Source organism: Nelumbo nucifera, chromosome 7 (genome assembly GCF_055504915.1).
Source record: "Nelumbo nucifera cultivar China Antique chromosome 7, China Antique-T2T, whole genome shotgun sequence".
Classification (NCBI taxonomy): Eukaryota; Viridiplantae; Streptophyta; class Magnoliopsida; order Proteales; family Nelumbonaceae; genus Nelumbo; species Nelumbo nucifera.
Window position 1 is genome coordinate 16,695,807 of NC_142655.1, and position 26,413 is coordinate 16,722,219.

Genomic DNA, 26,413 nt, shown 5'->3' on the forward strand with positions numbered 1-26,413 from the left:
ATTGATAAATGTTGTTAATAACGTTCTAACAATCGACGTTCAAACGGATGGCTCATTCTGACAACAAAAATTACAAGTAAAAAATTACGAAACCGTTCTGGCCACCGATTTTCGGGTTGATGGTTTGATCATCCGGTTCGAATGGACGGTCTGTTCTGACAACAAAAATTATAGGCAAAAAATTGAGTTTGTGAGGTCTATTAAGTAGTATCATACGTGTTATGTCATTCGAGCGTGTGACTCATACGACCTGAAAACGAAACCGTTTAGGCCACCAGTTTTTGGGTCGACGATTCAACCATTTCGGTTCGAATGGGCTGCTCATTCTGACAACAAAAAATTACAAGCAAAAAATTATGAAACCGTTTTGGCCATCGGTTTTCAAGTCGACGATTCGAACGGATGACCCATTTTGACAACAAAAATTATAGGCAAAAAATTGAGTGTGTGAGGTCCATTAAGCAGTATCATATGTGTTATGTCATTCGAGCGTGTGACTCATATGGCCCAAAAATGGTTTGGCCGTCTGGTTCGAACGAACGACCCGTTCTAACAACAAAAATTAAAAATAAAAAATAAAAAACAGCCAAAAACCATTGAACGAGTCAACAGAGTTTGACCACTTGGGTCAATGGGTCATTAACCGATTCAACGATTTTTGGCCAGGGACCAGGATTGGGGTAAAACGGAACTAGTTGCCTGGAAGGTTTCCAATTAAAAAATAAAAAAACGGACGACCCGTTCTGACAAAAAAACTACAGGCAAAAAATTGAGTGTGTGAGGTCCATTAAGCAATACCATACGTGTTATGTCATTTGAGCGTGTGACTCATACGACCTGAAAACGGGATCGTTCTGGCCACCGGTTTTTGGGTTAACGGTTCGATTGTTCAGTTAGAATGGATGGCCCATTTTGACAACAAAAAAAAGACCAAAAACCATTGAATGGGTCAATGGTTCAACCACCTGGGTTAATGGGTTGTTGACCGATTCAACGATTTTTGGCCTGGGATCAAGATTAGGATAAAATGGAACCAGTTACTTGGATGGTTCCCAATTAAAAAAAATAAAAAAATGGCCAAAAACCATTGAACGGGTCAATGGGTCGATGGTTCAATTGTTCGGTTTGGATGGCCCGTTCTAATAACAAAAATAAAAAAAATAAAAAAAAATGACTGAAAACCATTGAATGGGTCAATGGTTCAACTGCCTGGGTCAATGGGTTGTTGACTGATTCAGCGATTTTTTGCCAGGGACCGAGATTAGGATAAAATGGAACTGATTGGATGGTTCCCAATTAAAAAATAAATAAAAAAACAGCCAAAAACCATTGAATGGGTCAATGGGTCGATAGTTTAACTGCTCGGGTTAATGGGTCGTTGACTGATAACGATTCAATGGTTTTTGGCCTAGGATTGGGTCAACGGGTCAACAGGTTGACAATTTAACTGCTCAGGTTAATAGGTCATTGAGCGATAACGATTCAATGGTTTTTGGGAAACAGGGCCCCTCTCCTAGCTTAGACTTACACCCGATAAGACTAAGTTTGGAAGCAGTAAAAATGCAAATATGTAGAGTTGAAAACCTTATATTTTGTATGTATTTACGTTTTACATATTTGCATTTGTATGCTTTTAAATTGAGCCTAACGTTTTGTTGAAAAGTTTGGAGGAAGGACCCCACCCAAACTCCGCCCTTTGTATTGATAAAATGGTTGAATTATTGACCCACAAACTCGAAACAAAAATGGTTCCGTTTCTTTTTAAAACACTAATCTCAAGTGGCTAAAAAATTAAATAAGAAAAAATCAAATTAGACTTTATTCCTCACAGCATATTGCAGCCGTGTATTTGGAATCTCTCTATGAAAGACCATGTTCCCAAAGTAAGGCCCCAAGTGGTGTGAGGTTAGAGCAAATCTAGAGTCAAAATAAATAAATAATTCATTGCATAAAATACATTTTTTTTTGTGCGTCATGATTTTAAACCTCGATGACTAAACAAGATATAACTTCCACATCAATAAACATATATTGTTGTCGTTTACATGGCAATTGTGTTTATATGGTATTTGGTATGATTTTCATTTATTTAAAAATGTTATTTGATAAACTGTTTATTAAATAAATATTTGTCTGGATTTATGTATGAACCAACTGTTGGAAAAAGTTATTTTAACATTTCTCTAACACTAATTTACTGTTCTACTTTCTGGCACTTAATGGCCTCTAATGGCGCATAACTTGTCAATCGTAGTTTTGGGAAATAGAAACGTTTTTCAAAACATCACCTTAGTTTTGGGAAATAGAAACAAAACCATCCCCACTCTCCTACACCACCAACCCGAAAGTACGATTATCGTTTGGCTGTTTGAGAAAAACTACGTGGTCTGTTTTGAAGCTTTGTATGCATTATACGTTCGGCTGTTTATTCCAAACAGCTAAGCCGATCCCCCGTCAAAATGGACGGAAAGTTCAAATAGAGACAGAAGAATTAGAAAAGAATGGGATTCATTCGAAAAACGCAAGAGCCAGAGTAACGGCGGTGACTGAACGCTGCTCCGCTCAATCGAAGGTAGGTAGGTGGTGGACTCCTCTCTTCTCCTTACTTCTTTCTTCCTCTCCTCTTCCTTCCTCCTCTCTTCTCTGTTTACTGCACAAAGTCTAAGGCAAGCCCGTGCAGTCTGGAACACATCAATGCTGCATTCTTCCTTGAACTAACTTTGCTACAAAGTGCTTGAACAAAACTTCATCAAAATCTCTGCCACCAAGAGATCTGAGATCTATCAAAGGCATGGGTAAAGTTTTTTCTGCTTGATGCCTGCAATGCATACTCGCATGCTTGCATGGCCAACGTCTACCAAAGCAACATTTAATTGATCATTCTCAGGTAAGTCCTTCTCGTAAATCCCCAGGCTAAAGCTGTCTTGGCTGTTTCGTGAATCCACCGGAGAGGATGCAAACCAACAATTGTCGTTGCACCCATGACAGCTCTTCTTTGAAAATCCGTGAAAAAAAACTTGGATCCCGAGAAAACAATCATCGACAACTGCTGCATTCAGTTTCTTTTCTGCTATGTTCTTGAGGTTGGGGAGCCGCATTCCTAGAAGTTGTGTAGGTGTGAAAACCCTAGGTTCCCCTAAATACCGCGCGTGGATTAATGGATACCCATCAGGCTTTTTCACTGACAGTAAAAGGCAGGACCTTGACTCCTTGAGGTCATGTTGAAGTTCAGGATCATAGAACTGACTATCAGTCAATTGCTTTATCTGGGATATTGAGCTTTTGGGGGTTCATCGTAGTTGAGGTGGCTCCATCTGTTGCAATGAGCCTCTGCTTCTCAAAGAAACAAGATCTCGTCTTTCCCCTAATGAACTAGTGTTTTTGATTGGAACTACTGGAGCCAGAACATTAAAATTTCGGGGTTATTAGCATCAACGAAACATAAGGTAAAATAAAGTAGAATTCAATTACAAAATTGAAAACAATTCTTACTGTTAGGGTGGTTGATTTCCACAATTGGTCGGCCAGAGTGGTGAGGGAAGACAGCAGCAATGGGTGGGGTTGGAAGACGTTGCAGGATCCATCCCATCATTGTCGCCGTATCCATGGGTAACGTTATCGTCATCGTCTACTCAGCTGTCGGTTTGCCTTTATGTCATGGAGCTAGGGTTTTGTTACAACAACGAAGGCATGCAAGTTTTTAAGAACTATGATTCGACATTTTTGTTCTGCCCAACAAGTAGGAAGGTAGTTTGGTGTCATTGTTTTATGTCTTGAGGATCTGGCTTTGGTTCCTTGCATGCAGTTATATGAAGCTTTGAGCTTTGTGATTGAAAAGAAACCTGTTATTTTTCTATTGGGTTCCTGAGAACTTTTTCATTGGTTTACCATATGAGAATACTATCGAGGTCAATCATAGTAGAAATGATAGTTTACTTTAGAAAATTCATACTAAGCTTGAGCCTAATCCATGCCTTGCTCAGTTCAATGAGATGTGATCAAGAGAAAGTGAAAATCTTTTGTTTCAATCATCTAATGATCTAGATGAATTCTTGTTTTAAGTTAAAAATCTAACCTCCGTTTTAGTTTCAGTGCTTCATTCATTTATTTAGTACTTCCAGTGCTTAACTCATTGCTTCTCTTTCATCTTTTTTTTTTTTTTTTGGGGGGGGGGGGTGTAATTTAGTTCTACTTTGTTTTTACTTTTTGTTTCATTGATACTAATAACCCCAAAATTTTACAAGTGAAAAAACTGATGAGATGCAGATAAAGATGTTGGTCCTGCAACTATCTATGGATTGAATGCTGAAAAGTTTAACCTCTGTGTGAGCAAGCAATATCGGGGAAGGTGAAACTTGTTTCAGTTCTATTGTCTTGCAAACTAGATTCAGTCAGCGCCAGGTTTTGACTTTATACAAAATGAACCAATTCTTAGAAGGTCATTTTTTACCACAAAAGAGCAAAACTGGGTTTTTTGCTCTTTTGGAAAGCTACAATGCATGCTGTCTTGTGGAGCATTTGGGAAGAGAGAAATAGAAAAATGTTTGATAACAAAATCTTCTCCTTGGGATGTTCTCAAAAACAGGGTTTGTGTTTTCTGTTTTCTTGGATGAGCGCACATAAGACCTTTGAAGGAGTAAGATTTGGCAACCTGAGTAGATGCTGGCAGGATTATTTGTTTACCTCCCCTGCGGATTTCTCCTCTTATACTCTTCCTTCCAGATAGGCTAGTTATTTTGTCCTTCAATTTGATGGTAACTTCAAGAGGAAGTCATTCTCTCAGCCAGCTGCTGCTATTGGTGGGATATTCTACAGTTCTAGAGGGGATTTTTGCTTGGATTTTAGTGGCCCGATTACAGCTGAGGATGCTTCGGAAGCTTGAAATTCATGCCCTCCTTCAAGGATTAAGACTTGCAAAGGTTCTCCATTTCAGTTCACTTACAGTGGAAGGTGATTCTAAAACTGCCATCAATTGGGCTAAAGAACAGAGTTCGGGCCCTTGGAGACTGTCCAGCATCTTATATGAGATCTTTGAGTTATCTTCTTCTTTATCCTGCAACTTCTGATGGATCCCAAGAAATCTAAATTTTTAGGCTGATGGTTTAGCAAAGTCTTGTTTGGGAAGGGATTTTTTGTATAGTGCAAACACAATGCCTAACTAGTCTTGCCTCTTTCTTTTTGTCTTTGGGGCTTATACATCCTCTCATGTACACCCTTCCTCTTTTTCTTTTTTTGCGATTAATACCAAGTTATTCTACCAAAAAAAAGGCAAGTGATATCACATGTGGACAGAATGTGATGGACCACTAACAGAGGGGTAGTATTTGTACTGTGACATCACTCAACCAGGGTACTTAAAGTCATTTTAGAAACCATAGCAGTGGTTTAAGTATTTGTCAGAAATCACAAGGGTAGTTAAGTATTTAACCCTACATAATATACATATGTATGTATTATGTAATATCTTATATTATATAACTTATATAATATATGCTATACTTGATATACTATTCTATATATCTATGATACCAGAAAAGTATGATTATTGATACTAGAGTGCTTTGACAAATCAATACCCCCAGTGAATTTTGATGAATATCAGCTGATTTATTACCACCTGTATGATATCTGTTGATTGGTTGTAAGTTGCTTTTTTTTTTAATTTTTATTTTTTTTCAAGGTATCATGCCTTTCTAATATCAGAAGGTCATTACCCAATGTTGGTCCTGACCGTCTGGGGTCTTGGGAGGGGTAGACTGGATATCATCCTAACCTTCTGCATTTATTATTATTATTATTATTTTGCAAAAAGTGGTTGCTTTCAGAGTCAAACCCATGCGCTCATGCTTGTCAGCCTGAGATTTTACCATTACACCAAGTAATGACCACTATGCCTTTCCAGCCCATGATCATCCCTACTACCAGTATTATGTTTAGTAAAGCTTTGTAGACCATCTTTTGGTCTTGTGAAGGACCCAAAGTTTAAAAAATTGTCTTTTATCATTTGGTATCATGAAGAACAAAAGAGTGAAAAACATGCTTCTGAGTAGGGATGCAACTTGGGTGGGCCCAACCTGAGCCTGACCTAACCCATGCAAAAAGGGGTTAGGCTTGAGTTTTCAAGCTCCAGTCTAGGATTGGGTTGAGGTCTCGAGTAGCCTGACTGGCATTGTATGACAGATGTGTATATTGTGTATTTATGACATGCATGTAAGCATGTATATATATATCTATTATTTTTTATCAGCAAGAAATTTTTATTAATAAAGTAGCAAAAGTTACAATCAGTTACAAAAGTTATAGGTAGCAGAAAATACTAATCTAATCTGCACCAACAAACAGCCAGTTACAGTTCTGCCTAGTACAATGTAGATCTATTTGCCCCTTGTTTTGCTAGGGTATCCGCCATCCCATTTTCCATCCGTTTGACCCAACCAAACTGAGAGTTGATCCTCCTTGTAAGTTTGTCAATTTCTCTAAAGATAAATTTGAGCTTCCAAGGTACTGAAGTGATGTTTTTATCCCAAGAAATGACCATTAATGAGTGTCCTTCTATTTCTAAGTCTGTTATTCCTGTCTGCTCAGCCATCTTTAGACCTTGAAGTAGGGCTAGAGATTCAGCCTGTATCGAGTCACCAATACCTATTGGTCCTGAGAAGAGTGCCACCACCACACCCTGATGATTTCTAATCACATCCCCTATGCCTGTCCTTCCTGGGTTACCAAAAGAACTCCCATCAAAATTTAGTTTTAGTTTGTTTAGTGCCAGTGGCTTCCATTCCTCACTCACAATTACTTTGGGTGCATCTGTTAGTGCTACTTCAACCCAACTTTTTAAAATCTCATTTGTGGAGAAATTTTTGAATAGCTCCATGGTCTTCACCCAATGTGCAGTTTTGATTTTTATGGTTCAATCACTTCCTCCTTTGATTTACTTTTTTCAAAGAAAATTCTTTAGTTTCTTTCCTCCCATATAGTCCATACTGTAGTTGTTCTTGCTGCCTTCCATAAGCATTTTCCTCTTTTCTTCTGTTGTCTTAGGAAGGAGGGGCTGAAAAGACTTGCCACATCCTGTGGGAGAGCCCATCTGCATCCAAAGAGAGAACAAACAACATTCCAAATACCAAAAACAAAGGAGCAAGATAAAAGTAAATGGGGTAGGGTTTCACCACAATCCAAACAAAGGACACACACATGAGGAGAGAGGCATTTATTTAGCCTCCTTTTCTGTAGCACTTCACAAGTGTTTACCTTCCCTAAGAACACTTCCCAATAGAAAGCTTGTACTTTTGGAGGGATTGATTTACACCATATTTCTTTCACAGGGAAGTTCACCCCCATAGGGTCAGAGTGAGTGAACAAACCAAAGAAAGATGCACAAGAAAATAAACCATCAGGAGTTGGGGACCAAACTCTACCATTAGCTATAGATTGGTCTAAGTAGACCCTCTTAAGTGTTGAGATTAAAAGCACTAGAGACTCACATTCATTTTCCCTCAATCCTCTTCTGAACCCAAAATCCCAAGAGATACCCAAGTCTGGGAGCAAACCAAACCAAGCAACATGTTTGTTTTTAAGGTTTGATAAAGAGTAGAGATCCGGGATTTAACCATAAGAGGCACATCCCTAGCCCAAAGGTCTTCTCAGAATAAGACTTTATTGCCACATCCAACATCAAATCTAATAATTTGAAGAAAGGTTGGTAATACCTCATAGATTGCCTTCCAAGGAAAGTTTGGAGCTGCATTGGAGGCTAGTTTTGCATCCCAACCGTTAACTGCTTCACCATGAATGATTTTAATGACCCTATGCCACAACCTATCTTCTTCACAAGGGAATCTCCACAGCCTTTTCCCTAGAAGGGCCTTATTTTTCTTTAATAAGTTCCCTATACCTAGGCCACGATTTTATCAAGGTGATTCTTCCCCCCAAGGAAATATAATTTCACTTCCACATTGCCAACTTCTTTGTGAATCTCTCTAACACTGGCTTCCAGAAGCTTTCAGCTTTCGGATTCCCCCCCAAGGGCATACCTAAGTATTATAGAGGCCAGCTTTTCACTTCACAGCCTAGCAAATTTGCCGATGCTTGGATGTCCCCCTCCCCCATGTTTATTCCAGCTACACAACTTTTTCCCCAATTCACTTTCAGTTTGGAGGCCTTTTGAAACTTATCCACCAATCTTTTCAGGTTCCTTACACTGGATTCATCCAAACTTTCACAGAAAATGATTATATCATCAGCAAATTGCAAGTGAGACACCACCACTTCTGATCTACCCATCCTCCAACCTTTAAACTGGTTATCTTGGTCAGCCTTGGTGATTTGTCTACTTAAGACCTCAGCCACAAAAGTGAATAAGAATGGGGATAAAGGATCACCCTGTCTGAGTCGTCTTTTAGCCTGGAAGAAATACTTTGCTACCCCATTCATCAGAATAGAAAAATGTGCCGAGCAAATACATTCTTTAATCCACATCCTCCATCTTTCACCTAACCCCATTTTTTCCATTAGATTCAACAGGAAGGACCAATCCACCATATCATAAGCTTTTTCTAGGTCCAATTTACAAATCAAACCTTTGCCACCTTGTTTTTTCTTAGCTACCACACATTCATTTGCCACTAAGATTTGATCCACAATTTGTCTGCCTTCTACAAAAGCTCCTTGGTTCCGAGATATAATATAGGGCAAGACAGTCTTCAACCTACCAGTTAGGACTTTAGCAATGATCTTATACAAGCTACCCACAAGACTTATTAGTATGTAATCCTTCGGGGTTTTAGCCTCCTTCTTTCGTGGCACTAAAGCAATAAAAGTTGCATTTGCTCCAGGTGATTACTTCCCTTTTTGATAGAACTCCACAAATACATCCGTTAATTCATCTTTCAAGATTTCCCAGCAGTCCTGATAGAAAGCCATTGAAAATCCATCCGGTCCTGGAACTTTAGATCTATCCGTCGAGAAAATTGCTTCGTGTACCTCCTCTACACTGAAAGCTCTTTCTAGGAAGGTTGCTTCGGATTCTGGCACTCTTACCCACTGTAATTCTCCTAATTCTCCTAATTCTGCATTGCTTTCCTCAGAGGAGGCAAGGATTGACTTGAAGTGATCCACAAAGCACCTTTCAGTTTCCTCCTCTGAATTTACTACTCTTCCCTCCACCTCTATGCTGGAGATTTGGTTTTTCTGTCTTCTCCCGTTTGCTAGGGAGTGGAAAAATCTGTATTTCCATCCCCCTCCAGAAGCCATTTACACCCTAAACTATATTTCATTATTTACATTATGCATATGATTAGCCTAAACTCAAACCCATACATAATGTATATATGTATAAAATATTTATATATGCATTTATCAATGACATTTATGCATATTGCAATCCATTCCACTCCTAAAATAGGTTATAAAGCCCAACAAAAAATATTCAAAAATACTTTAAAGAACTGACCAAGCTTTGCAGCTCTGACCAACCTGCCCAATCCCAGCCCAAATTTTGTTGAGTTAAAAATGTTACCTCAAATTAAAAATGTTGTTGAACACCTACTCAATCTGGAGGCTTTGTCGTTGTTTGACCCCATTACTACTCTCTTTGTCCACGTCTGTGATGTGTTGTTAATTCCACCATCTTGTCCGTCTCTGTTTCTCTCAGACATGGCAGCAAAGCAGATGGAAGAGATACAGAGGAAATTAGCAATGCTGAACTACCCAAGAGCAAATGCTCCTGCACAGTCTCTCCTTTTTGCTGGCATGGAGAGATACGCTCTCCTTGAATGGCTCTTTTTCAGGTCTCTCTCTCTCTCTCTCTCCATTTCTGTATCTTACTTTCTTTTGATGGTTCTATAGATTCTTTTGTGATTTGATCTTAGAAGATTGAAGTAATTGATTTTGTAAAATCATCAATTCTTCATTTTTCATGTTGGTTTTCGTAATTTCTATTGAAATTTTATGCAATTTTACTATTTCTTACTAAATGTTTTTGGACGGAAGCTCCATAATGCACCTTCATCAATTCATTTGTCTTTTGTTGGAAATGTTCATTGAATGGCTCTAATTGAGGGGAAGTAATAAAAAGAAATTCATGCTCTGGATATGGTGAGTGCTGCATTTAGACAATTAGGGTCTGATGTTTCCTTGGAATAGGCAGATGAAATGATCATGAAATCTATGCATCATGTGACTTCCATAAATGATAATTGAAAATGTAAAATTTAATAGAAATATTGAAACCACACACCTTAAACTCTATTTCAAGCAACTGCCTACTTTTTGGGAATGTTAATAATGACACATAGAGGACTTGAGTTAGATCAACGCCTGGATAACCTGAGTATTTTAGTCAAAGACATAGCAGGAAGAGTCAAACAGCCATCCAACTGGATACATGTAGCTTTGAGATGCCTGAGATTTTATCTCTATTATCATCTTTATCACTATTACAGCTATTTAATGATTTTTGATACTCAGATGCGGTTTGATGTTTGGCATCTCTTTAAGTCTTGGCCCTTTTAGATATGCATCTTTGGCTGGTTGTATACTCACTGCAATGTGGAAGAAATACCATACCTGACCATACTTCTCCTTTACCTGTTTTTTTGTTTTCTCTTGGTGGTGGGGAAGAGATCAGAAGCTATGATTCTTTTGATTTTATGTCCTTTAACAAATCTTTACTTTCTTTAATGAGAATATGCTGTAAAATTTCAAATTTAATCTTTTACAGGCTCTTAGGTGATAAGTCACCTTTCTCACAGCAAAGTTCACAAGGAGATGGCATGGATCGTGATGAAGAAACAGGTCGGATCCAATGTAAGTTTCTGCACCCATCATCTTGTTTCCTGATTGGTTTCTGTAGATAGTGCAGCAATCTAATCATTCTGAAGAACAAAGGCATGGGCATGATGATGTCCAATTGTTATGTGTTTAAAATTTGTACTTAGAGATGGTTCTCATTCCATGGGATTATTATAGAGTGTAAGCCATATTCCATTAGTTCCATACTTATATTGTAAAAAAAAAAAAAACAGAGATAATCTTAGAACTTAATCCTAACATGATAAAATTTTCTCCTTTAGTCTTATCTGGACATTTAAAAGTAAGAGCTGTATTCATGTTTGGAATTGTTCCCCTGGAAAGTAAAATATGAATTATCAGTTTGATGCTGTCTGAACAGATGTGGATATGCATGGTATGTTGCTGTAATCTAATAAACTAATGTATGGCAAACCACTGCATGGAATACATATGGACAAGACCATGTGGCAGCATCCACATACCTTTTTCTGTTTCAAGTACCAAGAAATCTTCTATGGGGTAGCATGTTCTATAAGTCTGTATTATTTCTCTAGAATATTCCTCCTGTTTTATTAACACTTGACAGCACATGACACTTGTGCATGTGCCCAATACTCTTAGGGAATCTCTTCATCTATAGCCATACATGCTTATTTAGCCATTTGAATTGTTTGACTTGTTTAGTCTTACCCTTGTTAGCTTCTTGCAAACATTTGCAGATTTGGCTGAGATCGCAAAATTTTTGGGTATTACAACTACCATAGACACAGAAGCCATTCAAGTAAGTTGTTGTCTTACCATTCTAATTTGTTTTCATTTTGAATGAGAAACTATAGCCTAGCATAATAAACTTGGAATTTGTAACCATTTTATCTTATCAAAGAAATAGAATTTAGAATTCTTTAAAGTTTCAACTCTATGAGAAATTTTGTATTTGATAACTTCATTTTGATTTTGGGCTGTTGCAGAGAAGTTTGGTGTTTTTATTATTTTCAAGTTTGGTACAGATGTTCTTAGTATTTCATCATAATATTGAAGAAATTCCAAAACAGGACAGAAATGGTATTCGAATTGAGAGTTTTAATTATCACTCTAATTAATGAAAGTTTAAGTTATTGGTAAAAAAGAGAGTTTTAATCCATGTAAATGTTTATATTACTAGCTTAATTTCAGCACATAACATGTGGTTTTGGTTGTGATAAAATTGATGGTTGTCTTCAGTGCATCTGGAGTAAATATCTCAGTTCAAGATTGTACCTGTAAGGATTACTTCCTGTGATATTGACCATTTAAGGGAGAAACTTAAGTTTTGGCGCACAAGATCCATAGAACATTCTGGGGCCTCATACTTTGCCATCTATGTATTGTTTAGAGGATCAGACTCATCATTAAATGGGTGCTATGATGGAGAGGTGTACCAAAGATCAGCTTGGAGCTGGTTGCAATTGTGCTTATACTATACCTATTTGGACAGTGTAAAACGTTATATACAGCCCTCGGAAAACTGTATCAAGTTCTTTACCTTCTGAAAAAGAAATGAAAAGGTCCAAAAAGTAGAACATAAATCAGATGGTTAGAAACTCATTTAATGATGCTGATTTTTATAAGCACTTTCTTAAGTGTAATTGTACAATGGTGAGTTCTGAAGTTCCGATGTTCTGGATATAAAAGACAGGGTGAGTTATTGGCATTGCCTGACTGCAAATCTGCAATTTTGGGTCCTAGTACCAGACCCAAGACAGAGGGTGGGCCTTAGCACAGCGCTTGCATTACTCCATTGCCACCTGGGCGACCAGGGTTCAAATCTTGGAATCAGCCTCTCTGTATGTGCAGGGGTAGGCTGTGTGCATCTGCCGCCCCTACCCAGACCCTGCATTGGTGGGCACTGGGCTGCCCTTTTAAGTACCAGACCCAAGACAGTCCCTATTTATAATACTCTGGCCTGTTGGTATATACTGGCTTGTTATTCTAATGGTGCCTTATTGAAGATAATTTTTTTTTTTGACCAACAACACAAAAAATTTCATTAATTATGTGAGAAACATGATTACAACAAGAAGTTGTGAAAGGAACCAGCTATATAAACTGTCCCAATTTTGTACTACATTTGAGCCCAAAACATATGTGTTCTATGTACCCCTTGCTTGGCTAAGCTATCTGCCAAGCTATTAACAGTCCTCCTCACCCATTTCACTTGGATTAACATTTCCTGTGACAGCCATTTGAGTTTTCTGAATTCATTCCTCAAATGCCATGCCACCCCTTCCCCTTTAACCAGCCACTTAATCAGTATTAGAATCTCCCTCAATAATCAGCCTTCTAATACCCAGTTCTTTTGCCTTCTCATCCCCAAAAGCTGCATCCAAAAACTCTGATCTTGCCACATCACCCTGCTCCACAGGGCCAGAGTATAAAGCAATTATGTTCCCCTCTTCATCCCTAATGACTCCCCCAATACCTGAGGGCCCTGGGTTACCCAAACAGCTCCCATCAAAATTCAGTTTCTTCCAACCATTTATTGGAGGAGACCAAACCTCAACAGATCTTTGTCTTGTAGTTGAGGATGCAGCGATGGTACTCCAAACTCTGAAGAAATCTTCAATCTTGAAATCCGAAAACAGCTTCAAACTTTTTGCCCAATGAGCTACCCTCTCAATGTTATAGTTTCTACCAAAGCTTCCTTGCTTTGTTCCTTCTCTTCAACTATTCTTGCATTTCTTTCCTCCCTCACAGTCCAAATTAGTGCTGCTCTAGTGCATCTCCACAAGGTCCTACCCCTCTTTTTTGTACAGCTAATGCTAGTAGGGCTAAACAAATCCTCCAACCTATCAGGAGAAGACCACCTGCATCCAAAGAGAGAAGTAAACCAATCCCAAATAAAGCTAATAAATGAGTAAGAGATAAGAAGATGAATCACAGTCTCACCATTCAACTTGCAACGAACACACCAGTTGGGGGACAAACACCAGTTAGGTCTCTTCCTTTGAAGTAAATCAAAGGTATTAACGCTTCCATGAAACACTTCCCAGCAGAAGACACTAATTTTAGGGGGAATGGGAGGACACCAGACTTCCTTAACTGGGAAAGAATAGGAAGAAGAGGTGGCAACCAGAGAACGAAAGGACTTTCAAGAGAAATCCCCCACATAATTAGGACCCCATATTCTAGAATCCGAGCCACCTTCACACAAGAAAACTGAATTCAACAAGCTCAAAAGATCAGTCATCATAGAAAGTTCAGATTCTCTAAGGTTTCTAATGAAGCCAAAATTCCAATTCAATCCTGTAGAGAAGTGATGCTGAGTAAGGAAGTCAGAGATGGGCCTACCCTTAAACCTGGAAATATCAAAGAGAGAAGGGAATTTAATACCTAGAGGAGTATCCCCAATCCACACATCCTCCCAAAACCTGATTTTTTGACCAGTGGCCAAGTCATACCTGATATGATGTAAGAAGGTAGGAAGATAATCATGGATGGCCTTCCATGGGGCAGCCAAGGTAGCTCTACGAAGACATCCTGCATCCCACCCATTTCTTGTGCCTTATTGAAGATATGGTAGACCGGAATCCATCCCAATGTGATGGCGCTAGTCATTTAGCAATTTTTGTACTTTTAGATTAACGGTCCATTAGACCTGTTTATGGGCTGGGCTTGGGCTTGGCTTTTGCCAAAATTTGAATGGGCCCAGCCCGAAGCCCGGCCCATGAACAGGTCTAGGGTCCATTACTTGGTGCAATGGTAAAATCCCAGGCCGGCAAGTATGAGAACATGGGTTCGAGTCTGAGGGCAACCACTTTGTGAGAAAAAATGCCAAGGGTTAGGACCGTACCCAGTCTACCCCTCCCAAGATCCTAGATAGCTGGGACCAACATTGGGTAATGGCCCAGAAACATTAGTAGACATAGAATGCAAAGTAACATTTGTCAGCATATAATCTTATTGCCATCTTTGATGGAGGTTTGGGTGACTTCCTTTCTTTGTTGGATTTCCTTGGGTATGTATTTTTATTTAAAATTCTTGGATTTCTACTCTGGACCAATAGGGGTGGGAGATTCTCTAAGAGCTGAAGTACTGGTCCTCCTTCAAAGATTGAGATTTGCTAAACAGATGGGAGTTGGGACTCCAAGGGGATCCAAGCTGGTAATAGGTTGGATGCAAGCAAACAACTTAGGAATTTGGACCCACAAGCAGATTGTGATGGAAATAAAGTGTCTATCAAGGGGTATGTATTTTTATTTAAAATTGTTGGCTCTCTACTCTGGACCAATAGGAGTGGGAGATTCTCCAAGAGCTGAAGTAATGTTTCTCCTTCGAAGATTGAGATTGGCTAAACAGATGGGACTCCAAGGGGGATCCACAGGCAGATTGTGATGGAAATAAAGTATCTATCAAGGGGGATTGGTGTAACTTCTAGATGGGTTAGAAGGACAATAAATGGATTGGCTGACACCTTAGCTAAATAAGGGGTTACTAGGGAAGATCTCTTTTGGGCTATGTTGTAATTGTTATTGTCTGTTGGATGAAAAGTTTGGAAATCTTCAATGACTACAGTATGGATATTTTTTTAGAGGTTGGGGAGTAATAGTGGCTTCCTCTTCTCAGAAAGCAACAGTGCAAGAGGAGTGGGTTCTGCCTAGAAATAATGGAATCAAACTGAATTTTGATGGCAGCTCTTTTGGAAATCCAGGCCCTTTGGGTATAGGAATCATCAGAGATTGTAGGGTGCAGTTTTGGCACTTTTTTCTGCCCTTTTGCATGGACTAAAGATAGAAAAGCTTTTGATTTTGAGACATTTAGAAGTGGAAGGTGACTCCTTGCCAGTGATAAGTTGGATTGTTAACAATAGTGATGGGCCATGGCTTTTCAGACGAGTAAGGGAAGGAGGCTAGTAGGTGAGGTTTAGGCTAAACTTAAATGGATCAAGAGGTCAGCAAATACAATGGCAGATACACTGGCAAAGCAAGGGGTGCATAAGGAACATTTGTTCCCAACCCCATATAGTTGGGACAAGGCTTAGATTATTATTGTTATTTAATGGTGAATACATACTAGTACTTATCCTGCATATTCTAATTAATGTATGAATTCATCCTTCTTGTTTCTGATAAAAAAATGGTGAATACATACTACAGGGACGGGGTAGCTATGAAGATCGCTGTGAAATGCTTCGCCTTATTGTAGATCTTGTGGAAGCAAGTTGCTATGCTGATAATCCAGAATGGAGGTCAGATTATCTTAGTTGATAATTTCCTCCTTGTTCACATCTTATTCTTCAAATTGAAATGGAGAAACATTATTAACTTGATTTTGGTTTGTTTTCTGCTTTCTTTTTTAGTGTTGATGAGCAAGTGGCAAAGGACATACAATTAGTAGATGCCATTGCTGAGAAACAGGCCCAAATTTTCTCTGAGGAATGCAAACTATTTCCTGCAGATGTGCAAATTCAATCAATATTTCAGCCGTAAGCATTTTTACCGTTTTCATTATCTATTTTCTCACTGATCGATCAAAAGAAAAATGTCCATTTATTCATTGTAAAGATAATCAATTAATTTGCAGCAAGAAGTTTAAGAAAACAAGAGATGACTAAACTAGAACACAGCAGTAAAAATTAGACTAGATGCAAGGCAATATGTAAATTTTGCCCTTCCTAGACCAGTTAAACCTAGTTCTTTGGGACTGGAGACCCTTTCCCTAGGTTCTTCCCTCCATACATCAGGACCAGGAGCCATTGGTTAAAAGGCTTTACAAACCCCAAGTTTGTTCCTGGAGAGCCACGTTAAGTTTACATGAGCAAGGGGATTCTCTACTTTCTCTTCATAGATAATTGGGATAAAGTAAATTGTATCATTCCTGGGTGGGGCAGTGTTTTTAAAGGGGTGCCTCAGGTGTTCTTAAGGGGTCATAGGTGAGGCTGATTTTGTGGGGGTGTGCCTTGCCTACTCCTAGGTGTTCCTTAGTTGGTTTGTATTGTATTTTGATAATTTTTTTATATAATTCTGATAAATTATTAGCCTTGACTTTTATGTTGAATAGGCTATTTACTTGATGGTAATAGGCAAAACCTTTATTAAAAGAAAAGGAGGGATACAATCATATGGTATGGTGACGAGACTTCGCTAAACAAAGAAAACGGAATCAAGAGAAGCTGCTACAGTAATCATTATAACTCCAACTTCATAGTAGTGATTAACTTATTTCACCATGGCCTGTTTATATCCAAGAAGGATGCTTAATATTTTTTTGTTTGTCTATCATAAGTTGAGAGAGTGGGCCTTGGCCCAACAGTTGGGTTGCACCATTGCAACCTGGGTGACCAGGATTCAAATCTTGGAAACAGCCTCTCTGTGTATCTGCAGGGTTAAGGCTGTGTACTCCCTCGCTAGACCCTGCATTGGCGGGAGTCTCATGCACTGGGTCTATACTTGGTAGAAGTCCTGTATTTGAATGTAGGGTTACAAATGGGTTGGATCAAATTGGATATATCATATACCTAGATCCAAATTTGATCCATTAATATTTGGACTCAAATTGAACCTTATCCGCTGGATTCAGGTTGGACTTGGATTGAATTTGGATATTGGATACCACTAATAAATTAAACTAAAAGGTGATAAGAAAATTATATAGTATTAACAGAACATAGTATATGTCATGAAAAAAAAATATATAGTAGTAGAAGTAATAAAATTTATCAAAAAAATATGGTAGTAATAAAATGAACTAGAAATGTCAAGTGACTTTCATGTTATATATCATGAATGAAATGATCTAAATTCTAAAAGTAACTTCTATGAGATTTCCAAACATGATTCTTAGTAAAACAAATACATCCAAACCGGATTGTACATTCCCATTTTGCCAGAACCTTAGTGTTCAGGGCTGCTAACTTTCTTGCATCTATTAATGAATCCATACTTTCAAAAAAACTTATGTAGATATGTGCATATATCATTGGATTCAGATTGAATCAGATAGGATTGGGGTGGAACCATATTCAATCTAATCAATAAGCAAATTGAAATTGGATCACCTTAATTAGATTGGATTTTGAATTTCAGTTCAGAAAAATGGGTATTGTTTGCACCTTATTTAAATGAGTAAACAAGCACACTATGGTTGTACCTTACCATAATGGTTGTGACTTATTGTTCCTTTAATCAAAGTCCATTTGCAGGCCAGATGTTTCTGAACTGGAGTTAAACCTTTCAGAACAATCAAAGAAGCTGTTGAATCTTCAACAGATGGTCGATGATTTGGCATCAAAGGTTTGCTTGGAGTCCTTAGCTGCTACTTATTTGATTATTTATTGCTTCCTCAAATTCTACCCCAACCGCACCCCACACACATGCACCAAAAAAAACTTTAAAATGAAAATTGCAGTGACCATTTTAAATGAATATATCTACAATATAATTACACTAAATGAGATTATTCTTTTATTATTAATATCTTTTTTTTGTTTCGATCAGTCTCTTAGAAGAACATGTTAAGATATTTAATAGTTCTGGTCTCAATTGTAAGGGAGTTTTGTCTGTATGATGGGGAGAAGTTTTCTTATACCTGACATGAGTTTTCTGGATCTGGAGTTAGTAAGTATTTTAGACAGATTTCAAGTGTCCCCTGATCTACCTATTTTGGTCATTAATGTAGGAGACTGATAGTTTTCAATGTGCGATATCTATAGCTGGACTTTGGCTTTTGGCCCATGGTGGCAGAATCTCCATGCTAGTGGTTTTGTGGTTCATGTGCTGTTAGGGATTTATCATCATTGTTTTTTTTTTTTTTTTTTTTTGGTATATTAGGCAGATTGTGGATTTGTAGCCTTGTTATCCTCTTTCACTCTATGTATGTATGTATGTATCTGTCTATCTATGAGGCAATCATTTATAATATTATTAAATGGGATGAGCAAAACTATCCTCAAGAAATCAGGATGCAAGTAATTGCCTCATCCTGCACTCTAGGTATTGAAGTATATACATGTATAAGGGATCCAAATTTTTTATCCTTGTACTAAACAAGTTTATATACCATACTATGTTTGTGTGGTTCTTCCATTTGCTCATGCATGTGGAAAATATCTAACTTTAGTTGTTTAACTTCTCCCTTGTACATAACTAATGAATACTCTTTAATTTTTTATACATGTATAAGGAACACTCTTTAATTTCATTTTTGTTTAATTGTTTTCCATTCCTTTCTTTTTCCTGTCTCCATTGTTAATTATGCTTGCTCTCTCTCTTGTGGCATAGCATGCTTACAACCCAGATGAGGACTATGCAGAGGTGGAGTCAAAACTTCGTGCTCATTTGGAATCCTTTCTAGAAACTGCAAGATCGTTCAATTTAATTTACACCAAGGTACTGGCATAAACTCATCTAAACCTTGTCAGATTTTGACAAGTGCAGTTATAATTATCTATTAAAATTTGATTGAATTCTAAGATGAGATTGCCATATTAACTGATCGGCTTTCTCTGATAGTATTCCTTGCTAAAAACTACAAAGAAACAGATGCTTTCTTGTGCTAAAGGTTATATATTTGCACAATCAATTGAAGAATAGTGTCCCAATGTTGGTCCCAGCTATTTGGGGTCTTGGGAGGGGTAGACTGGATGATGTGCCTATTTTTTTATTTATTTTCATGCTATATTTTAATTATCTATAAAAAAAGGTTCACTTAAGGCAGTTCTGATGCTACTTAGTTGAATATATTTAAGTTTTATTCATTTATCTTATGCTATTTTGTTGATACTTTACTCGGTTAGTTTCAATTCTTTAATTGGAAGCCTTTTGCAATTCACCTGTTTACAAGATTCATATATGTATAGGAAATTCGTCCTTGGACACACATGATGGAGGTACCACAGTTGCATGGGTTTGGGCCAGCTGCCAACCGCTTGTTAGAAGCTTATAAAATGCTTTTAAAGGTATGCCCATCCTGAACCTTCTTTTTGTTTGTTTAGTTTCAAAAGATACCCAGTTTGCTCTTGTTTGAACATTGGATCTACCAAATGAATCAAATTCAACAAGTTTCTCTAAAATATAAAAGCATATGTAGACCTGGAGGTGGATGGAAAATAAATTGTCAATTGGATAATTGTTGAAGACATTTTTAACTTCTTAATTTTACATCTGGTTCTGTTATGTTGTCTGGTCAATGTTATCAAGGCATGACTAATTGTCAATTTGTCAACCAACCAGTCAGTGGAAAGCTCTACTAACTGTATCACTTACTAGTTGGTCAATACCTATATCATTTGTTATATGCAATGCTAGTTGCTTTAAGCATTTTAGGTACTGCATGGTTGGGTCATTGGACTATCTGGGGTCTTAGGAGCGTGGACTGGATAGAACCTAACCTTTGGCATTTTATTGTATGGAATGACCACTCTCATATTCAAATCCATGTTCTCGTGCTTGTTAGCCCAAGATTTTACCATTGCACTAAGTTATAGCCCCTTGGTTGTACATGGTTTAATGATCATAAATTTGTTGGGATTGTGTCTTGAATTTCATGGAAAGTCTTACCCCTAGACATCCAGTATGTTTCAGAGTTCGTTCAATCTCTATGGGAGATACAGTTCCAATACATGGTGCCTGTGAAACCCTTGTCTAGCTAATGCATCTGCTAACTGAAATCAGAAAGGCAACCTGAGTGCATGGCAAAGTTTGGCAACCAGCAGGATGATGGCAAACCCTGAAGGTGGAAGCCAAAATGTTTGTGATTGAGGAAACAAAGGTCAGATAAATCAGGAAGGCAACAGTGCTACGGGTAAGCAATGGAATATCTTGGTTTAAGGATTTTGTGGAGGGAGCTATCTCCTTAGGTAGGAAGCTGAAATGGAGGATTATGAAGGAAGCTGGGGGAAGAAGATATGTTGCAGAGCAAAGAGTAAATAGCAAAGGAAGGTTCCTAGATACTTTGGGGAAGGGAGGAAGCAAATGGTGTGTTTTCCCGAAGGGAGGAGAGCCACAGGTTGGAGAGAGGTTTTGATTTTCTCTCAGAAGTCAGAACTTCTTGATGGTACTGGGCTGAAAATCGAGGTGAAGAACTGCTAAAAAACAGTTACAGTTGAATAGGAGTATGAAGGAGGTTAATGAAGAGGAGGTTTGATTGACGATGACGAGTTACTCTGGGCTGTCGACGATTTCAATCAACTAGAGTAAAGGGTTTTGGAGCAGCACCTAGTGATGCCTGTAAAGCAAAGTATAATGGATTGGAGAAAAATATTCATTTAGAAGAGAAAAAGGTGAAAGGAACTTTTGTTATAACCCTGTTTGACAAAGATATGGAGCTGCTGGATCTAACAGAAGGTAAGTGAGAGATTGTTGCTGCAACAGTAATGTCTAATGAAGGGCTGAAGGCTAGATCTCGATTTCAAAATGGTGCCTGATGTCTAATGCAAGATGATTTTCATTTGAAGAAGGCACAGTGATAAGGATATTGGGGTTACAATTCCACCTCTGGATAGAGAACATTATGAGACTAATCACATGTTTGTGTGGAGGAACCCTGGTGGGTGTGTTCCTGAGGGACCTTTACTTAGTGGCCATTAGAACTGAAGGAGCAAAGCATGAGAATGTTCCCAGGAAGATTGAAATTCAGTCAGAAGGTATGGTATATGTGGTTTGGCTCATTACCTCCATGGGTGATACTTTGTGGAGAGATGGGCACAAGGAAGAAGATGCTAATGTGGAGTCTTGAGTGTCATGTGGCAGCCTTAGGGTTGACATTTCAAATGAAGCAAATGCTTGCACGAACAGTGAAGAGTTGGACCTGAGAAAACCAAAAGACTCTTGACAAAATCCTTTAAATGGAGCTTCTTGGTATGTTGGCCCAGATGAGAGGGTTAAAACATTCATGCAGATTGTGACAAGTGGTGCTAACTCCAGAAAAGGTTCAAAGCATTGATATGTGCGTATGGAAGAAGGGTATGTATTGGTACTTTCTACCATAGGCATAACTTTTTTTTAGTTTTTTTTTTCAAAATTAGGGCAGGGATACGTTTAAACATTGTTTAACATATAAAACCAATGGTTTTGGGATTAGCCTTAAAAGAGGCATATCGGCCACCTGCCGATACGATATAGGGCACATCATGTCAAAATTTTGAACCTTGGCTCTAAGTAACCACAGAGAGACAGGTGGTAGTGTGCCCAGGAAGGAAAAGATGATGGAGCTTATTACTATTTTGAATGCAGAGACATGGAAACATTGTGGCACTTTTCTCAGGACCGGTAGGGGAGGATATTCTATTAGGGCTGAACTGCTTGCTTGTACTGGTTGGAAACCCTAATAATTGAAGGAGATTCTAAGGTGGTGGTAGGATGGCTGCAAGATCCAGACTCTATCATATGGTGCTTTAGGGATGAAATTAAGAAATTCAAGTGTTATGCAAGAAATATGAATTTAAGATTACAGTGGGTTAAGAGATCAGGGATTTGTTGTACTGGGCTCAATTGTAATCTGATTCCTTATTTAGTTTGTATTTACCTATGTTATGGAAGAGGTTGCAGCTCGTGCCTCTCCAAGGGTTGCTTGTACTGGTTTTAATCTCTTGATAATAATAAATCAATCATTTGTAAAAAAAAAAAATGTTATTTTGAATACCTTTAGCAAGGGGGAACCAAATGGTTAAATTAAGTCACCTGATCGCTTATTGAACCATGTGACTGCTATTGGACCTTGCCCAGTTGAATATTTAATTACCTCGAGACGCTTAAATGGGCATGCTAAGGTTACGACACGTGACGACATAAGCAATCGCGTGGCTTTCAGGATCAAAAGATTGCTGCTTGACAATTGTAGCAGTGTATCTTCGTTCAGTTACATCCCTTGACAATTGGGAGGTAGAAAGGAGCAACGATAATTGGGTGCAAAAAGAACCAAGTTATTGGATATTCATAATGAAAAGAAAAGGATTAAATGGTTAACTCAGAATATGGAAGTGAGAGTTCAGTGGGTGAAAAGATTTGCAAATTCATTTGCAGATTCTCTTGCTAGGTAGGAGACAGATAGAACTCATCTATTTTGGCCACAATTGTAATTGTTTCTTATAATTTCTGCTTCTGGGGAGAGATAAGAGAGGTTATCTCTTCCCTTTTTTTTTCATTTGATGTAATCTTTTTAATTAATAAATGAAATGTCCAGTTATTGATAAAAAATAGGGTAATTTTGGACTAGTGACCAAGACTAGTTTCCTACTCCACCAGCCCAGGGTGGCCAAAGTAAAGATGAGGAATGTGAACTCGACCCAGACTGGATTAACTATGAAGAGAAGAACGAAGAGGAAGAACAATTTGAGAATCTAGTATTGGGAGCATGGAGAGCAAATGCAAGACAATGTGGAGTTGGAACCAGTTTACTATTCAATGAATAGATGCTTGCCTCAAAATTGAAGTGACAAAAGAGCTTGGGAAGGGAGGGTACCCATTTGGGTGAACACTCAGACAGAAGGGGAGATCTAGGTTCAAAGCCAAATATAAGGTATCTGTAGGCCGTGTAAGGTCAATTGCCTTGGAAATGAGAAATGATCCTGAATGGAGTGTAGTTCTAAGTTAGGTTCTGATACCACAATACCACATTTGCATAAAAACTAATCTATCTTTGATGCATGAGAAGGTGGCTATATCTTAGCAATTTGTTTTTACCTGTTGCTGGAAGCAAAAGAAAACAAAAAGGGAAACTGACAACAGCTTCACCATCTTGTGGTTGAATTAATTACTTCTTCAGATTAATCATATTAGTGTATATGTATCACTTCTGGTATTTGTTCTAGGAAATTATTGAGAAGTCTGGTGTCTCAGTTCTTGACCTAAAGTTGGAGTTGGTATTGAATCTTTTGAATTTAGGGTGTAGGCAGTTTGAATTTGAGGTGGATGGTGGGCTGCTGTTTCATAGATGGATGGTTAAGCCATAGGGTTTTGGAGGGGAGAGGAATTTCTGAGATCCTCTTTAGTCGAGGGTTGGTTGCTGATGTTGTCTTTGAGTTGGTAATGATTCTAGTTTTGGTTTTTGAGCTTGTTCATGCTCTTTGTTTTTAGTTTAGAGATAGCTTAATTGTGAGTCATTTTGGGTGGTATTGTCAAGGGGGGAGGTCTTGTGGACCTTTACTTTTGTTTTTACTGCTTGGTGATTTCTTATTACCTCATCTTGTACTTCATTTTCCTATTATTACTGAATTTTCTTTTATTATAAAAGAACCAGTTCTTTTAATCTAAAGTTTTCTTCAATTTTATATATGTTTTGGGACTTTGCAAGATGTGGAGTACAAATTCTCAGTGACAGAAAACTCACTTTTTTGTTCTGTATCTAATGACAGTTCCTGTCAAACCTGAGGAACCTTCGAGATTCACATGCGGCGTTGGCCATTGGATCTTCTGACTCAGCAACAAATGAGCCTTCTTCTGTCACAAGAATAATTGCTGAGTGCGAGTCTGCGTTAACATTTCTGAATCGTGATCTTGGGATCCTTTCGGCTTCTGTTGCTCGAGAGCGAGGTGAGGAAGCCCCACTGAGATGATTGTGATGTTCTTGGAACACAAGAGAGAACGTTTAGTTTGTGAATGATTGAATGCGAATGTTGATTGTTTGCTCAGTTAACCATGAGCTATCATACTGAAATTTCTGTTGGCTCAAGGAACAAAGGTAGATTGTTATGAAGAGCTTACTTTAAGTGGGGGATCTTTCTAGACAGGACATTTACACTAGATCCAGACTCCACGAGTTCAGATCTGGTAGGCACACTTGGTGTGCACTGAGCACATTGCCTTCTAGTCAAGGTTCAAAGTATTGGAAACGCCAAGTGTATCGGAAAGGCAATTTTAAGAGACATATTGGGATACGCCTTGGATATGCATGCGTATCAGAGAAAAACTAAGATACGCTTGGAAACACTATAAATATTTTAATAAATTATAAAAATACATCAATAACACAATATAAGACCTCAATGAGGTGTATATACATTAAATTAATATATTTTAATGGTTTTATGAAGAAATATATTATAGTTAATTATAATTTCATTAAAAATCCTATGCTTAATTATAATTTATAAATTATAATTCTAAAGTTTTATTGTTTTATGGGATGGGAAAAACTCAACTCTCCTATCCAACCATAAAACATATATTGGCACAAATTTTAAGTGAAAATATAATCAATAATTATTTATTATTTATTATTTATTTCTAAAAATTATAAAAAATAAATAAACATTATAAAATATATTCAAAAAATAGTTACTAAAGAAGAAATTTCAATTGGTCTATGGATATGATAAATCATCCATAGAATTATAATATATTTAGTTGTTGTGGTCAAATGATAAAATATAATTATTTATTATTTATTTTTTAATTTTAAAAATATAAAAATAATAAATAATAATTATTAAATAAGAAATTCCAATTGGTCTATGGATATGATAGATCATCCATAGAATTATAATATATTCAATTGTTGTGATCAAATGATAAAATATCATTAATTATTATTTATTTTTTAATTCTAAAAATATAAAAAATAAAAAAAATACTAAAGAAGAAATTTTAATTGCTCTATGGATATGATAGATAAATCCATAGATCTAAAACATATTTAGTTTTTATAGGCAAAGAAAAATTACATTTTCAAATTTTTTATTAATTTATATTTTTCCTAAATATCTTCATGAAATTTCCATAAATTTATTAATAACACAAAAAATATTGTGATTTTGAATGTAGATCAACATAAATTTAAACATTCAAGAAAAAAAGAAATCACAAGATATTATAAAAAATTGAAAAAAGTTACCTATTTTTGCCATATTTTTTTAAAATTTGAAAAATTTTCAAAAAAAATAATGATTCACACTTGTTTCTTGCAAATCTAGCACTTTAGGAATGATGTTTGGAGTTTTAAAGTCATTTGGGGTGAAAGAAGGTTTATTTCAGGGAAAAAAAACTTGCTTTTTTCTTTTTTTTTCAGTTTTTGGCTATATCTTTTTCGTCGATGCGCTATCGATATGTCCCCAATACGGGTCCGATATGCATGAAAAAAAGATGAGACATCTGATTTCCATGCATATCCGGTATCGGATGTATTGTATCTAAATTTTAAACATTGCTTCTAGGTTAAGTCCTTAATGGCTGAAGCTGAAGTTGAACAGATTACTATGCCTTTTGAATGTTTTATTATTAATTATGCCTTTTGAATGTTTTATTATTAATTATGCCTTTTGAATGTTTTATTATTAATTATGCCTTTTGAATGTTTTATTATTAATTATGCCTTTTGAATGTTTTATTATTAATTATTCTATCTACTAAAAGACAAAACAAAACTTGTTGTGTGCTTAGTGTGCTAAATGAGTATGCCTACCAGATTCGGACTCCTCAAAAACCTCTAGATTTTGTCAAATATTTAGCTTTGATCCATGTCAATCTTGCATATTTCATTTTTCAAAAACAACTCCAATAGGACAACATCAAAAGAGAAAGAAGCCATGGAGTCTTGATTGCATTTGATCTTGGTTTGAAATATTTAGGGCTCTTCATAAGAAGGCCCAACCCGACCAACCCGAACCAACCCAACCCGAGTCGGCCAGGTTTTCATCAGCACCGGTCGGTTT

General features: G+C 37.3%; 1 protein-coding gene across 6 annotated transcripts; it reads left to right on the forward strand.

Annotated features, from left to right (window-relative positions):
* Window positions 1-2,420: 2,420 nt before the first annotated feature.
* Window positions 2,421-24,489, forward strand: AUG7 (nuclear matrix protein). Of its 6 annotated transcripts, XM_088891877.1 has the most exons (11): window positions 2,601-3,446; window positions 3,529-3,747; window positions 9,653-9,788; window positions 10,721-10,806; window positions 11,511-11,572; window positions 15,924-16,015; window positions 16,127-16,252; window positions 17,969-18,059; window positions 19,047-19,154; window positions 19,625-19,723; window positions 24,119-24,489. In XM_088891877.1, exons 3-11 carry the CDS (start codon window positions 9,655-9,657, stop codon window positions 24,317-24,319), a joined length of 999 nt encoding a protein of 332 aa, XP_088748003.1. In that variant the 5' UTR covers window positions 2,601-3,446; window positions 3,529-3,747; window positions 9,653-9,654; the 3' UTR covers window positions 24,320-24,489. The 6 variants fall into 6 exon arrangements, with proteins under 6 accessions (XP_010271854.1, XP_010271855.1, XP_088748003.1 ...); XM_010273552.3 differs by lacking the exons at window positions 2,601-3,446; window positions 3,529-3,747 and adding an exon at window positions 2,421-2,576; XM_010273553.3 differs by lacking the exons at window positions 2,601-3,446; window positions 3,529-3,747 and adding an exon at window positions 2,432-2,572.
* The last annotated feature ends 1,924 nt before the right edge of the window (window positions 24,490-26,413 follow it).